This window comes from Hibiscus syriacus, unplaced genomic scaffold, assembly GCF_006381635.1.
Source record: "Hibiscus syriacus cultivar Baekdansim isolate YM2019G1 unplaced genomic scaffold, ASM638163v2 tig00117056_pilon, whole genome shotgun sequence".
Classification (NCBI taxonomy): domain Eukaryota; kingdom Viridiplantae; phylum Streptophyta; class Magnoliopsida; order Malvales; family Malvaceae; genus Hibiscus; species Hibiscus syriacus.
This window is the reverse complement of record NW_024063539.1, coordinates 1,445,438-1,461,741: the sequence shown is the minus strand read 5'-3', so window position 1 is coordinate 1,461,741 and position 16,304 is coordinate 1,445,438. Positions and strand designations below refer to the sequence as shown.

The 16,304-nt window shown below is 36.3% G+C and overlaps 1 protein-coding gene across 1 annotated transcript; it reads left to right on the top strand.

Annotated features, from left to right (window-relative positions):
* The first annotated feature begins 11,642 nt into the window (after positions 1 to 11,642).
* LOC120198122 lies at positions 11,643 to 14,188 on the top strand. Its single transcript, XM_039199503.1, has 9 exons — positions 11,643 to 12,162; positions 12,244 to 12,340; positions 12,553 to 12,594; positions 12,685 to 12,768; positions 12,927 to 12,981; positions 13,080 to 13,171; positions 13,292 to 13,410; positions 13,628 to 13,685; positions 14,171 to 14,188. Exons 1-9 carry the CDS (start codon positions 11,663 to 11,665, stop codon positions 14,186 to 14,188), a joined length of 1,065 nt encoding a protein of 354 aa, XP_039055434.1. The 5' UTR covers positions 11,643 to 11,662.
* The last annotated feature ends 2,116 nt before the right edge of the window (positions 14,189 to 16,304 follow it).

The following is a 16,304-nucleotide window of genomic DNA, read 5'->3' as shown; positions in this document are numbered from 1 at the left end:
TCAGATTATACCGTCACCACAGCTTTTCATTTTTCTTTTTCTCTATTTTTATAAGAAGGGAGAGGGATTGTCTTTATTAATGAAGTATCCAAGATAAGCCATATATGCCCAGATAGCAAAACCAGAGACGAAAAACATCAGATGCAAATCGCCTGAAGCAAGCCAAATATACTAACTCAAATTTGGATAAACAACACCATTCTCACGCCACAAATCCACACGTAGCGGTCCACCGGAGGTCGAGAGCAGGGCTGTCTTGTAAATTTTGGTGGCCCTATGCCATAACAATAAAATAGGCCTTTTAAAATTAAAATATTATTTAATGTGGGCATTGGACTTGAAAATTCTTGGGCTAAACATCTTAAATACACATATATATACAAAAGACTTAAAATTTTTTGGAGGCTTTACAAAAATTGGGCCATGTGCAGTTGGGTAGCCCGCATAGGCCCAAAACCGGCCCTGGTCGAGAGTCCCGGTAAATTCAGCCCCGAATCATAATAACCTAACAAAAACATTGACAGACTTAGGCTTGCGTCTGCCTTGTAAGTACTGCCGGATCTCGACGCCTCGAAGAAGAACAATAATTTTTTAACTATTAAAATCATTTGGTTCGTGTATGAGTTAACCATCTAAATTTAAGGGTTTGGTTAATATATTTTTGGAAAGTTTCATAAAAATATTGAGTTTGAAAGTAAGCGAATAAAAAAGCCACGTACGTTTGAAAAATGAGTCGGGTTTAGGTTTCAATAAAGAGAGTTTAAATTTTACCCCGTTCGATTATTTTTTTACTTTCAGAAAATATTATTTTCCTCTTATTTTATAAAATTTAATATTATATTCAAATTTATCCAAACAATGATAACAGGTTGAGGGTTGAATAATTTGGAGAAATTATTTGAGAGAAAATCGCCTCAGTGACCAAAAAAAAGTTATAATATACGATTTTAACCAACTTTTTTTGGATTTGCCAAAATGACCAACAAAATCGCAACGCGAAATAAAAATCGCAACGCGATCCCCAGATTCGCAAATCAGTTTCCAAAATCGCAACGCGATTCTTGAAAATCGCAATGCGATAGTACAAATTCGCATTGCGATTTTCAAAAATCGCAACGCGAATATGAAAATCGCAACGCGAACACATAAATCGCAACGCGTATCCGTAAATCGCAACGTGTATCCGTATATCGCAACGCGTATCCGTAAATCGCAATGCGTATCCGTATATCGCAACGCGTATCCGTAAATCGCAACGATAATCCGTAAATCGCAACGAGAATCTGTAAATCGCAACGATAATCCGTAAATCGCAACGAGAATCTGTAAATCACAACACTGAAATTTTGGGTATATAACACTGAAATCATAAACTAAATCCCTAAATCGCAACTCATTCCATCTCCATCTATCACTCTCTCCGGCGACATCCGTTCCTATATCCAACGACATCCTTCCCAATCCGGCAACAGGTTTTAGTTTCGCAGCTCGTCTGTTTAGTAAATTAATTTACAACCATGAAATCATCTAATGTTGATCATGTTTGGATAGATTTGTGTTTTGGAGGGTCATGGGATAATGTTCATGGTGTTTTACAATATATGCCTTTACCCATGAATCTTCAACTAAAATTGTCTTTACAAAAGTTAACTTATGAAACTCTAATGCTACGTGTTTCAAATAAATTGAATTTAGAGCCCCTAAGTGGATTTAGGCTATCTTATCAGAAATGGTAAAGTTTATTTGTTAACCGACAATGAAGATGTTGAACGATTCATTGCTTATATTAGTGTTTCACAAGATGATGTTACATTGTATGTTGTTGAACCTAGAAGTAGTATTGTTGGGTCAGTAGCGGGTAGTAATCAACTAAGTTTTTCTCAAAACCCACAACCTTTCTCTAATCCAAATCCCAATCAACTTTCAGCACCAAATTCCGGTTTTCGTATTGACCAGTTAGACGATGATGAGCCAACAGAAAAAATTGTGAGTACTAGTCAGTATTCGAAATTTGGTCTTGGTCAATATCCGGACTTTGATATTGGTCAATACACGGATTTTGATGATGTTTCAGAAGAAGAAACAGACCCTGCGTGTAATGATTTTGATATTGGTCAATACCCGAATTTTGATGATGAAACAGCCGTTGCCGAAGAATGTATTGTTGATGATAATGAGGAGGAAGTTACGACTGTGAATGAACATGTTGAACATCCATTCTATAATTCATATAATCCTGAAGAAGAAAAAGAAGAAGAAAAAGTCCCCGAAGAAAGAAAATGCCACGGGCGTATAACTGGAATATGCCAGAATTACTTCAGATACCGGAAGAAGAGTTGGTAAAGAAAGCAGTTGATTGTTACACAAAAGTTATTCGTATCAAGAAAGATGATTGTTTTGATACAAAGGAAGACTTGAAGATAGCTTTGTATATGAAATGTGTGGAAGATGGCTATCAACTAAAAGTTAACAAATCAAGCAAAGATCGTTTCGAAACAAGGTGTATGATTGACAAAAACTGTATGTGGCGAATGATTGCAAAGAGAATAAAAGATTGCGAAATGTTTCAAGTTAGGACTTTTATTGATAAACATACATGTTCAAGAACCCAAGTTTTTCCTCACCATAGACAGGCAAACAAAAAGGTGTTGGGTGGTTTTCTGGCTGAGTTAATGTTTTTGAATGGCAGGGTATATCGGGGACATGAAATTATGACTGACATGAATGCTCGGTTCAAGATTAGTATATCATATTCTCAAGCTTGGAGAGCCAAATGTTATGCCTTGGAATTGTTGAGGGGGTCGCCAGAAGCATCGTTTGCCCAACTGCCGGCTTATTGTCACAATTTAAAGCTGAAAAATCCTGGGTCGGTAACTCATATCAAAACAGATAGAGATGGACGCTTTGAGTTGCTGTTTATCGCCATTGGTGCTACGGTTAGTAAATCAATATAATTTTGTTGACTCATTTTTGTTAGTTACATGCATTTCACATTTAAATGATTATATTTCTTGTGTATATTATTTTGTAGATTCGTTCGTTTATTACTTGCATGCGCCCAGTTATTATAGTTGACGGAGCACATTTGAAAGGTCGATACCTTGGAGTAAACTTATTAGCAGTAGCCATGGATGCTAACAATGGGATATTGCCAATAGCTTACGGGGTTGGCAAATCTGAAACCTCTGATTCATGGTCATGGTTTATGGGGCATCTTAGGGATTGGATAGGTCCTATTAGCAATCTGACAATCATATCCGATAGGGCAAACTCAATTGACAACGCTGTTAGAAGGTGTTTCCCAGATGCTTTTCATGGACTTTGTGGTGTTCATTTGTATAGAAATCTAAAATCAAGGTCTGCTGGTATAAAAAAGCACAAATGGACATACTGGAAGGCTGTAAAAGCTTATCGGGAAGTGGATTTCAATAAGCATATAAATTGTTTAAGACGTGTTTTGCCTCAGTGTGCTCAAACACTAGAAGATGTCGGGTTTGAAAGATGGTCAAGAGTACATCAACTTGGAGCAAGATATGGTTTCATGACGTCTAATAGTGTAGAATCAATCAACGCTCTAAGTCGTCATTCCCGGAAATTACCCATTACTATGTTAATGGAGTTTTTTCGAGCCTCTATTCAACAGTGGTACTACAAGAAAAGAAACCATGCAGGTATTATTTCTTTGAATTCGTAACTTATCATATTTATATATTTTACTAAGTATTGTTTATTTAAATTTACAGGAACATTGGAACATCGTGTTACACCATGGACTGAAAAAAAGATAACGAAACGTGTTGTGAAGTCAACGTCATGGAGAGTTGAACCATGTTCAAACACTTTGTTTCAAGTACTGGATAATAACTTAAATGGGCTAGTCGATCTAAATGCAAAGACGTGTAGTTGTATGAAATGGCAAACATCTGGTTATCCGTGTGGCCATGTTATAAAAGTTGCTCTTCATTTAAACCAAGATGATTCAAGCGCATACGCTATGGATTGCTACACTACAGAAGTTTATCGACAGACTTATGCCGAGATTGTCTACCCTATTCCACATCCTTCTGAGTGGGACATACCAGATGACTTACAAACAGTTTTGCCACCAGCCATGGACAGAAGGCTACCTGGCCGACCAAAAAGTCACGATCGTATACCGTCTAAGGGTGAAGAGAAGAAGAGATCGACATGTAGTCGGTGCAAGGAAAGTGGTCATACAAGGTTGACATGTGGATCACCAGTGCCATCAAAATCATCTTTTCCTCTACCAAAATATGGATCCTCATCAAAATCACAATTGGCTTCACCTTTTGGGACTGTTAACTTAGGTGATTTGTAAATGCAAACGTTGTATTATGTGGATTTTATGTGTGAACTTTTAACATTTTCAGTTGAATTAATGACTCAGGCCAACCATTTTGACTTAACCAACTCTTTTTATTCAGTTGTTATCACTATTAGGCATGCATTTGACTATCGCAACACGAAAATTACAATCGCAACGAGAGAATCGCAATGCGAAATGAAAATCCCAACATGAAAATCGCAATGCGGAAATGAAAATCGCAATGCGAAATGAAAATCGCAATGCGAAATGAAAATCGCAACGAGAGAATCGCAATGCGAAATGAAAATCGCAACGAGAGAATCGCAATGCGAAATTAAAATCGCATTGCGATTCTCCCGTTGCGATTTTCATTTCCGCATTGCGATTTTCATTTCGCATTGCGATTCTCTCGTTGCGATTTTCATTTCGCATTGCGATTTTCATTTCGCATTGCGATAGTCAATTTTGCCTTCAACATAATGCAGATTGAAATCAACAAAATCAACCATTACATTTCAATCAATTAAACAAGCATAAATAAGAATTATATTCGCATCAATTACACAAATCAACTTTTACAAATCATCTTTTACAAATCAATTAAACAATCAAAAAATAAGCAATAATTCTTATTTCCGATCATCTACTATTGAATCAACTTTTACAAATCAATTAAACAATCAAAAAACAATCAATTAAACTATTGAATCAACTTTTGCAGCCATACATCATTTTCACGCAGTTCACTTCTGAGATTAACCTGCAGAAACCAAACATTTGCTCAAACAACACTTTCTACACATCTAAAACCTACAAACAGCAAATTATTGAATTCTAGGTACTTAACCAAACATTTTCAAACCAAAAGTATATAAACTTACCATTGTTTATGGACATTTTTATAACGCGGATGCAGGTAGGCAGCGTCTCGTATATATCGATTTAGCCATATAATGCCGAAACCACAAGCCTACTGCAGCTCTATCTCTATCGGTGGGAGGTAGATACTTGATGCTTCCCGTCGTCAAACGCTCCAACGCCAAGCATACGAGAGGACCACAATCTCCTCTGGCTCTGCTCGTTTGTTGTGGCGCGGTCTCGTCTCTAATAACTGTAATATTGAGCTTCTTTGGCTTCTTGTTTCCAGAACGAGTCCAATAATTGATCGCATCCAAGAATTTAGCCAAATGAGAGCTCCATCCCTTAATAACATCTCTTAAATCAGCCAATGATATGTAATTTATCATGCTGTCATACACTATTGTCTTAAGGGATGGGAGCTGAAGCTCGACGAGAATCCAATGTTTACGTTCCAAAACAGGGATAAACACCTGCAATCATAAGTAATAATTCATTCATTTGCGCACTTATTTCATAAAACCTTTAAACTCAATCTAAAATAAATACTAACCTTATCGACCTCCCACTATGCAGGATAAAGTTTAGCTTGTCCATTGCCCAAATCAAATGATTCATCTCGTGCATTCTTCAAGTGAACGGCGTGAAAAGACGTCGGCATAATTGTATATCGTATATTTTTATTTTTCTTAAGTTTTCTTATTATTAGAAGACGTGTCACCCACGCATCGATATGCTGTTTTACAAAAAAAGACATATATTAGTGACTTACATAAATTTAAAAAAAAAATTAATCAAATTGAAATATAAGAAAAATATAAGACTTACCCCCCCCATCGAAATAGCCATTGTCTTCGACCCCTAATAATACGCCCCACCAAGACCGATCAAGCAACAAATAGATATCATCGGTGAGCTTGCATATGTCAGTGAAACACCCCTGGCTCTGCTCATGTAGATAAAAATCAACAGCGGTCTTAGCCCAAAGGGTGTTATCCAGAATTGTGTCCGGTAGTTGATCCCTCTCCTCTTCAGATACCGGTATGGTACTGGCCGGTAACTCATACGAGAGCCAACTTGAATCCATCATGTCCGGTACGTCAGAGGGTTTCTCAAGAAGCCTACATATGACGCCATGTGAATCGGGCTCTTGAATGGTGGGAGGGACCTCTTCAATGATGACAGTGGCCTCTTGAACGGTGGGAGGGGACTCTCGAGGAATGATAGGGGGGGCCTCTTCAACGATAGGAGTGGACTCTTGAGGGATGACAGGCGAGTCGGGCTTCTTCTTGCGGTGTCTTCGCACTATTGGGGTGTACGGAGACTTAATAGCACGTGCACGCTGTCTGATGCGTGAACTCCGTCGTGCAAGCATAACCCGACGTAAAGCATCCACTCTATCGGGCCGCTAAATAATTAAATACAAAAATCAGTAAATAAACAGACATGATATTTAAACAGTGAAAACAAAGACAAATATGTTTCAAACTTGCATTGTATTCACCCAAGTCATTATTCTATCATAGTTCACAAAATGCATCAGATAACAAAGAAAAATATGTTTCAAACTAATACCCTGAAGTTAGTATTTGTCTTTGTTTTGTCTATTGGTTGAAGTAATGCAATCCATTCAAGTTTCAATTTGCAGAAGAAGAAATAGTTTACTTTCGCAACACGAAACTTAAAATCGCAACGCGAAACCAAAATCGCAACGCGAAATGAAAATCGCAACGACAGAATCGCAATGCGAAATGAAAATCGCAACGCGAAATGAAAATCGCAATGCGATTTTGGTTTCGCGTTGCGATCTTGTCGTTGCGATTTTGGTTTCGCGTTGCGATTTTAAGTTTCGTGTTGCGAAAGTAAACTATTTCTTCTTCTGCAAATTGAAACTTGAATGGATTGCATTACTTCAACCAAAAGACAAAACAAAGACAAATACTATTTCACAGTGTTAAAGAATACACAGTTTAGCAGAATTGGCAGCAACCGAACAAATTTACTTTCAACCAAAAGACAAAACAAAGACAAATACTATTTCACAGTGTTAAAGAATACACAGTTTAGCAGAATTGGTAGCAACCGAACAAATTTACTTTCAACCAAAAGACAAAACAAAGACAAATACTATTTCACAGTGTTAAAGAATACACAGTTTAGCAGAATTGGCAGCAACCGAATAAATTTACTAAGCAATCTAAGTGAAATGGCTAATCTAAGTGAAATTACGAGTAAATTTATCATTAAGTTAAATATGGAAAATCTTAAACTTACCTCGTTGCGTAGAGTATGAACCTCATTCTGCAACGATACTATCATCTCACGTAGAGCGGCAACCTCACCACGTAAAGTTGACACCTCCACACGCCATGCACCATCGTTATCGCGTAGAGTACCGATCTCCTCACGCAAGGCATTGACCTCATCACGTAACTCCCTTGACTCATCCCGTTGAGGTGGAGGTGGAGAACAGGGAGATAGGAGTCGTGGCATCTTTGCCGGTCGCCTATCATGAGGTGATGGTGGAGAAGAGGCTCGATGATGTGACGGGATAGGTGATGGCTCTCGTTCTAGAGGTGTATAGTCGGGTCGATCGGGTGATGGCTCTAGGTGAGGTGATGGCTCTCGAATTGGAGGAAGTGGATGCTGCTCATCATCCGTGCCATCAAAAAACTCTGACTAGCTTGCCACCAATCAGTGGCAAGCTCTTCCTCCGTGGGTGTCAGTCTTTGTAATGGAATGTTGGCCTCCTAAAATATAAAAACTCAAACAAAGTTAAACGTCTACTATTAATAACTTGTTTATATATTATATGAAAGTATTTGTGTTAACTTACATTATTTATTGTCGCATATGGTATTAAGTCTTCCCAATCCAACAGAGTTTTCCTCTTCCAGGAAATAGCCCTGGGAATATCATTTGACGTTTTTATTGCATATGTACGCATGCTGGGGAAAGCCTCGAATATCCAAATCTACAAACAATATAATAACAAAATTAGTAATTGTTAAATAATTAATTATAATTTTAGAAACATTATATAGAAATTCTTACCTTAAAGGCCCAAACAAAGCCTGACAAAGTGTATTTGGACCCATCGCCCCGCAAACTTTTGCGGTCATCAAAGGCAGACGACAACTTAGTCCAGGTAGCTTTCCATATATACGAACCCCACGGAAACAGATTCCATGCATTCAGGTCCTCTACCAATATTATTAGCTCCCGATGAATAGGTTGTCTGGCCTCTCTGCCTAAAAAGCCGGCATACACAAGTAGTAGAAGGCATACTCGGACAACATCGACGTCATCCATCCGAGTGAAACCAGCTTTCTTATTAAACAATTTCTTCAGGTCGTCGACATGTAGGTTCGGCTTCTCCATTGACTCATCCGGAAAAACCCGGGATAACCATGATGGGCGGGCGATATGACGAGTGTACCGGCCTACATCATCGTGTCCGAATCGTAGACCAGTGATTAAGCAGAACTCCTTCCGCCCAAAACAAGTATACGCTGGTGGAAAATGAAACCATATCTCTTCCTCACCACGTTGTATACTGTCGGGTAGATTTGATGTCATGGTCTGAAGCCACAAATGGGTCAAATTAGCATCTCCACTCGGATGCTGTACTCTCAGCCATGGCTCGAAGCAGGTTTCCTCAAACAATTGTCTTTGAGCAGGTGAAAGCTTCGAAGCAATTGTAGTGGCCAGGCTGACTTTATTTCTCAAGGTCAATTGAGCCGAAAAAAATTTCTACAAAACAATAAACATACCAAGTTAGATATACCAAAAACTACACTGTGAAGATATACCAAAAACAATAAACATAAAAAGTAGTAGTTTATTCTTGAAACTAAAATTTGCAACACTGTTTTGTCTTTTGGTTGAAATGAAAATCGCAACGAGAGAATCGCAACGCGAAATGAAAATCGCAACGAGAGAATCGCAACGCGAAATGAAAATCGCAATGCGATTTTGGTTTCGCGTTGCGATTCTCTCGTTGCGATTTTCATTTCGCGTTGCGAATCTCTCGTTGCGATTTTCATTTCTCTCGTTGCGACAGTCATTCTCTCGTTGCGATTTTCATTTATCTCGTTGCGACTCTTCTGCAAATTGAAACTTGAATGGATTGCATTACTTTAACCAAAAGACAGAACAAAGACAAAGACAAATACTAACTTGAAAATCGCAACGAGAGAATAGCAACGCGAAATGAAAATCGCAACGACAGAATCGTAACGCGAAATGAAATCTAAGTGAAATGGTTAATCTATTATTGAAATGACCAGTAAACTTATCATCAGTTTCAATATGAAAAACCTACAATAATGCAAACATTTCAAAATAAAAATAATTAAAAAAACTAACCCTCGGAGGTTGATTTTCCATTTCTGAATATTGTGAGGGATTTCTGACCGTGAATGGTTGTGAGGGATTTCGCCGGAGATGGGGACGGAAATCTTCGGAGATGGGGACGGATTTCTTCGCCGTAGAGAGTGAGAGATGGAGATGGGACTGAGTTGTGATTTTAGGTTTTAGGTTATGAGTTGCGATTACGGGATTTTGTCTTAATATTGGTTTTTGTAATTTGAAAATAAAATACGCGTAGCGATTATAATGGCGCTTTAAATATCGCGTTGCGATTTACGGATACGCGTTGCGATTTTATGTATTATCGTTGCGATTTACGGATACGCGTTGCGATATACGGATACACGTTGCGATTTACGGATACGCGTTGCGATTTATGTGTTCGCGTTGCGATTTTCATATTCGCGTTGCGATTTTGGAAAATCGCAATGCGAATTTGTACTATCGCATTGCGATTTTCAAGAATCGCGTTGCGATTTTGGAAACTGATTTGCGATTCTGGGGATCGCGTTGCGATTTTTATTTCGCGTTGCGATTTTGTTGGTCATTTTGGCAAATCCAAAAAAAGTTGGTTAAAATCGTATATTATAACTTTTTTTTGGTCACTGAGGCGATTTTCTCATTATTTGATAACATAAATTATGCTAAATCCTATTTATTTAATTGTTAAATCTTAAAATTTCACTACAGCAAAACAAGTATATAGCGGCGTTTGTCGCGGCGTTTTCAAAGCAAACGCCACTAAATTTGTACATATAACGACGTTTATATCCAAAACGCCACTAAATGATAACATTAACGGCGTTTTTCAACAAACGCCGCTTAAACTCGTACTTTAGTGGCATTTATTCGACAAGCGCCGCTAAAGATAAGTACTTTAGTGGCGTTTTTAAACAAACGCCGCAATAGGGTACATATATTGTGGCATTTTTAGATAAACGCCGCCATAGAATCGTTCTTTAGTGGCGTTTTTAAACAAACTCCGTAATAGGGTATATATATCGTTGTGTTTTTAAATAAACGCCGCTAAAACCTAATACTTTAGTGGCATTTTATTCAAAAACGCCGCTAAATACTCATACTTTAGTGACGATTTTAGACAAACGCCGCTAAAACCTAGTACTTTATTGGCGTTTAACCATTAACCCTTTCTCATTTTTCCCCCCTTAACCTATTTTTTCATTCCCGCCGTTTACTCAAACCCATATGATGCTTCTTCGCCAATCTCACTTTAAGCAACGCGAAACAATTGGTTTATCTGTGGGAAAAACGCCAATAAAGCGATTGAAATTTGCAATAAACGCAATCAGACAGATACCCACTTTTCTCTTTCAATTTACTTCTTACTTCCCAAAATCTGGCAACCGTAGAAGGACTGAGGGCTCGTTCATCCTTTAAACCTGAAATCTTTGATATTAACAGCAACGACGAAGCGTGTAGGCCTTGGCATCACAGGTTGTCAATGGCTTTCACCTGGGGCTCCTCTCTCAGAATCACTCTTCTTCTCCTCCTTCTTGCTGCTATCGTTTTCTCTTGTTATTTCTTCATATTTTTTTCACATACAAGTGAGATTTATAATATTAATTGATAAAGTAAATACTATCTAAAAATATAACATTTAAATTTATATATAATAATAATATTTTATTTTATTTATTTAAAAATAAAAAATATTAATTATATCAAAATTAAATATAAATAAATAAATTTCAATAAAATATATAAAATTACACCTCGTATTCATTTTGAATTATACTTCATTATAATTTAATTTTTATTATTATATGACAATTAATATAAAATTTAAATAGACAAAACCTAATAAATATTAAATTACACCTTACATTCATCTTAAATTTTAATTCTATTACAATTAAAACTATTCATAGTTTTAGATAAATAATAGTTATTGTTCTAAATTATACTTTTACTATAAATTAAATAAATTAAAATCATAAGATAAATAATATATTAATATTGAAATTTACAAGTAATTAAAAAAATAATTAACCACATAAATACACCTGTAATGTTACTTTGTAAAGAAATGGTCATTCAACAACTTTTGCTTGTCCTTTCTATTTTTATCAGAAAAATAATTGAACAATGGAACACGAAACTCAGCAGCAAGGAAATCCCAGTAACCTAACTGCCGATCAAAACGCTGCTTTGATCAACTCCTTCATAGAAATCACTTCTTCTTCCAAAGAAGAAGCCCTCTTCTTTTTGGAATCCCACCAGTGGGACCTGGACGCCTCCGTTTCCACCTTCTTCGATAGCAATTCTACCGCCGCACAACAACCGCGCTCAATCACGCCTCCCGTCTCCGACGTCGTTAACAACTCTCCGACTTCCTCACCCTCTGATTCCGCTGATTATTCTCCCTCGCAATCGCCTTCTAGGTCCCGCTCCCCTTCTCCTGCCCGCCCTTCTCGCCCCCCTTATACGCTTAGGTCGCGCCGCAACGCTGATAAGAAACCGTCTGGTAGCGACGGAAGCAACGCTCGTGGCGTTCGTACCCTCGCCGATCTAAACCGGTCCCCTCCTGGTGGGTCCGACAGCGATTCCGATGAAGGCCAGGATTATTTCACCGGCGGTGAAAAAAGGTATAACTCTTTTACCGTGGCCTTCATTTTTTGTTAGGATTTTTTGTTTTGCTTCTTTAGTTTGTTTATCTAGGTGAGCAGTGGGATGGTGGTTCGAGATCCTTCGAAGCATCACGATGTGGACTCTATTTTTAATCAAGCGAGACAAGCAGGAGCGGTGGAAGGATCTGATTATATTGCACTTTATTGCTTCTAGCTATGCACTGGAGTTGTTAAGATTCCGGGAAGCTGGAGTTGAAGTTGCCTTGAAGGTAATATTCTAATCTTCGATTCTAGATTTAATTGTATTTTTCATGATAAAGTTCCATTTTCATGATAACCTATATAAATATTTCAGGACTTCAGACATGGGACAGACATCCCCGTGCATTCTATAACTTATTTGGGCAGGCAGATAGGGTTGAGAAGGTTGCTGAAACCATCCAAAGATTGGTAGGGTTCGAGATTCCTATAATATATTTTGAAAGGTTAAAATAGTTATTGTGTTAAACTGTTGCAAAATGCTGCATATTACAAGAACAGGGTGATCTGAAGCTTAGAGTGCAGACTTTGGAAGCTGAAAGGGCTTTCCAACGTGTTAATGTTGTTCAGAAGACAATAGGAAGTGTGAGTTAAATTTTATAATTATATATATATAATTTTTTCTTTTTATCTAATTTTATAGTTTGGTATATGTTTTTAACCATGAAACCATTTAAAATTCCTTTAAACATTATTTTGCACTGCTGAATTATTGGCTTTCCCATATTTCCAAGTGGATGCAGGAAGTTTCTTTTTCTTTGGGTAACATTAAGTTCTCTTACATGCATCCTTCCATAGGTTGGCAACTTGTTAGCTAGGGATGTAGGCCCCGTATGATCCCCTTCCCCTACTGTACTTGCATTCCCTTGGCATTATGTTCTAATGGGGTATTCTAGAGAACTTTGAAAGTGATGGGATTTTTGACAATGGAGTTCACGAGTTGCATGATGTGCATGCTTTTCATGTAATCGTTGTAATGGTTTTGATGGTACCAATTGCAAAGTTGGGGTAAATATAAGCCAAGATTTATGAGGAATACAAGATTAAGTAGGGTCATGAATTCTTAAGGATTTCAGTTCTCCCTAGCTTTCCAAATATTATCTGTTAGTGCAATTACCCAGTTGGTTTTTCCCTCTATGTTGATGAAAAGAAGTTTTCTTTGCAGATTCTGAAGGATTTTCTGTTATGGGTTGACAAGGATCTTGGACCTTGGGGTCCACTTGTGATGTAAGTCACATTGAAATCCTCCTGTAATTTCTTTACGCTTCCATTAGCATCTATTTTTTTGTTTACTTTATGCATTGCATTTGATTTACTATTGTACCAATCTAATAAACGAAATATATATTGTTCATTGTTGTCAAGACATTTTTCAACTGATTAGTTGTGAATAAAAATATCATAACGTTTTCCTTTCAACTTATATTTCTTTGTTGACTTGCAGGGTTGTTGCTTACTTTCCTTTCACACTTAAAGCTTTTGCATTGAAAGCCACTGTTCAGGTATTTTATAGTGTACTGGTTCATTAAAATAAAGAAATATGCATTTCAACGTAGAAGAGAGTGTGTATACATTCTGTCCATCGCTCTTATTAATAAATATATGTGCATCAATAACAAAATGGTTCAGCGAGATCTAGATGGAAATCGATGTTTCAAGTGATGAGCATTGACTTTTTATTTACTTCCTAATCTTTCATAATCATAATTAATTATAGTTAATTTTGGTAAGTAGCTTGTATTTCATAATTTTCATTTGATATTATATTAAAACAAGAAAATTGTAAGATTTCTTTTATCTTCTTGTGGAAAGTTCACCATTAACAAAGGTAGCAAACCTTTGTATATGTTGTTTATCTTAATTAGGAACAAGTACAACCCTTTTCTAGGTTCATAACAGTTCCATGAATTATGCTCTCCTTTCTTTTAAACATTGCTTTCAAAGTGCTCATATTTGTCTACTTGAATGGTTTATTTAATGTCCCTAGGTTTTCTGTGACCGATAATTTTAGGCTTTCGACTAACTATGTAAATTATACAATTTGATTCAACTAACTTTTGTCAAACTTCCTGTTCTAGGACATGGCAGGGTTGATAGGCCATGAATTAGAGATTAAGCTTGAGGAGTACAGTAGTGGGCAGCCTCCAAATATAACACATTTCTTCTTTCCCATTTTCTGTATGACGAGAACTTTGAGTTTTATCACTAGTTCACTACTAGTGATGGTTGTAAATGGTCTGTTTGTGTGGTATAGACTACAAATTGTTCTTTCCCATCTTAGGTGTTATTATTGTTTATTCTAGTTAACAATGTTGAATTACATTATATTTTACGTAATTTAAACTTTGATTTATTATTATGGATTTCAAGTTTCTTGTTATGGATTTCAAGTTTGTTGTTATGGATTTCAAGTTTGTGTCTTAATTAAAATTTATGGTTGTTAATTAGATAAAGCTAAATGATATTAAATTTAGGTGTTGTAGAGCAGAAATTAAATATGCAAAATCAATTAATATTAACTAATGAAAGGTAATTAACGACGTTTGTATAAAAAACGCCGCTATAATTCTCGACCTTTTGCGGCGTTTGTTCCAAAAACGCCGCTATAAATCTCGACTTTTAGCGGCGTTTGTTCCAAAACGCCGCTATAGATCTCGACCTTTTGCGGCGTTTGATCCAAAAACGCCGCTATAGATCTCGACCTTTTGCGGCGTTTGTTTCAAAAATGTCGCTATATATCTCGACCTTTTGCGGCGTTTTTTGTTATCAAACGCCGCTAACTTTAGCGACGCTGGTATTACCGGCGCTTCTTGCGCCGTTTTTTCTATTGCCGCGATTACTTTTAGCGGCGCTTAAAAACGCCGCTATAGGACAATAAAAACGCCGCTAAAGCTCTGTTTTGTTGTTGTGTTTAAAACCTTAAGTTTTCAATCATAAGCTTTAAACCCTAAATTTAAATCTTAAACTTTAAAACCCTATATAGAATAAGTGTTGTTAAAACCTTAATTCAACCAGGTACTTAATGATAATATAGATAAATATGTTTACAATTTTAATAAATTTACCAAATATTAAATAAAAATATATTTAGAAATCTATATTCCTAAATGAGTTTAGAACAACCATCTATAAATATAGATGATTTTAAACATCATTTAGGGCCAATATTTTAGATTGACATGTAGTTAGATCGAACTTGAACAAATATATCTATCAAGTGGTCTTAATGGTAAAATTAAATTTTTTAGACGAAATTCAAGCAATTGTGTCTTAAGGTATACTATCTTATAATTATCGCTGACTATTAAAAAAATATCATATATAAATTGAATCCAATCTAGTTCGTAAATACCTCTAGCTAAGCCTTCTTAAAAGAAAAAAGAAAACTCTTAGCGAAATAGACAGGCCAACATGATCATCATTTTCCTTCATCAAGCATCCTTAAGGATATAATGGGCGGCCACCATTTCTCTACGATTTTGAGCGGGCTGGGCTGAATGAACTCAATTTAATATGAGTTAGACTTACAGAAAAATTAAGAATTCCTTTTCTGGGTCTGGTCCAATCCAAAGTTTGTTTAATTTTGTACCATATGAGCATTTAAACACGGTAGCTTTAACCGACGATATTGGTTCAAGTAGTAAGCAATTTGATATCGCTTCAGTAGGTTTAAGTTTGAGACCTTATGTATACAGAAAATTCCTATTAGGAGATTCACTCACCAAAACCAAGTGCACGGATCGATCCGAATTAGTCAAGGTAAAACATTGATTGCCTCGAGGAATCGAGAGAGAAAAAACACTTAAAAGTTTTAGATTTCCATATTTTTATTAATATTGATAACATGGGTGTATTTAAATTAATTTAAAATATTGTGAGTTAAAAAAATTAAATCAATTAATAGCAGTGCATGAAAAGTTTAGTTCAATTTGTAGATGTAAATGTATATTATTTAAAATAAGCTAAAAAAGTATAGCGATTTTAGACTTATTTTCTATGGCGGTTAATTTGTAAATTTCAAAAAAGTTAAAAATATATATATTTTTTAATAGATATTTTTTAACAAAATGAAAACCTATTTAAAGCGTAAACATTATGTAATTAACATGCGCATGTAAATA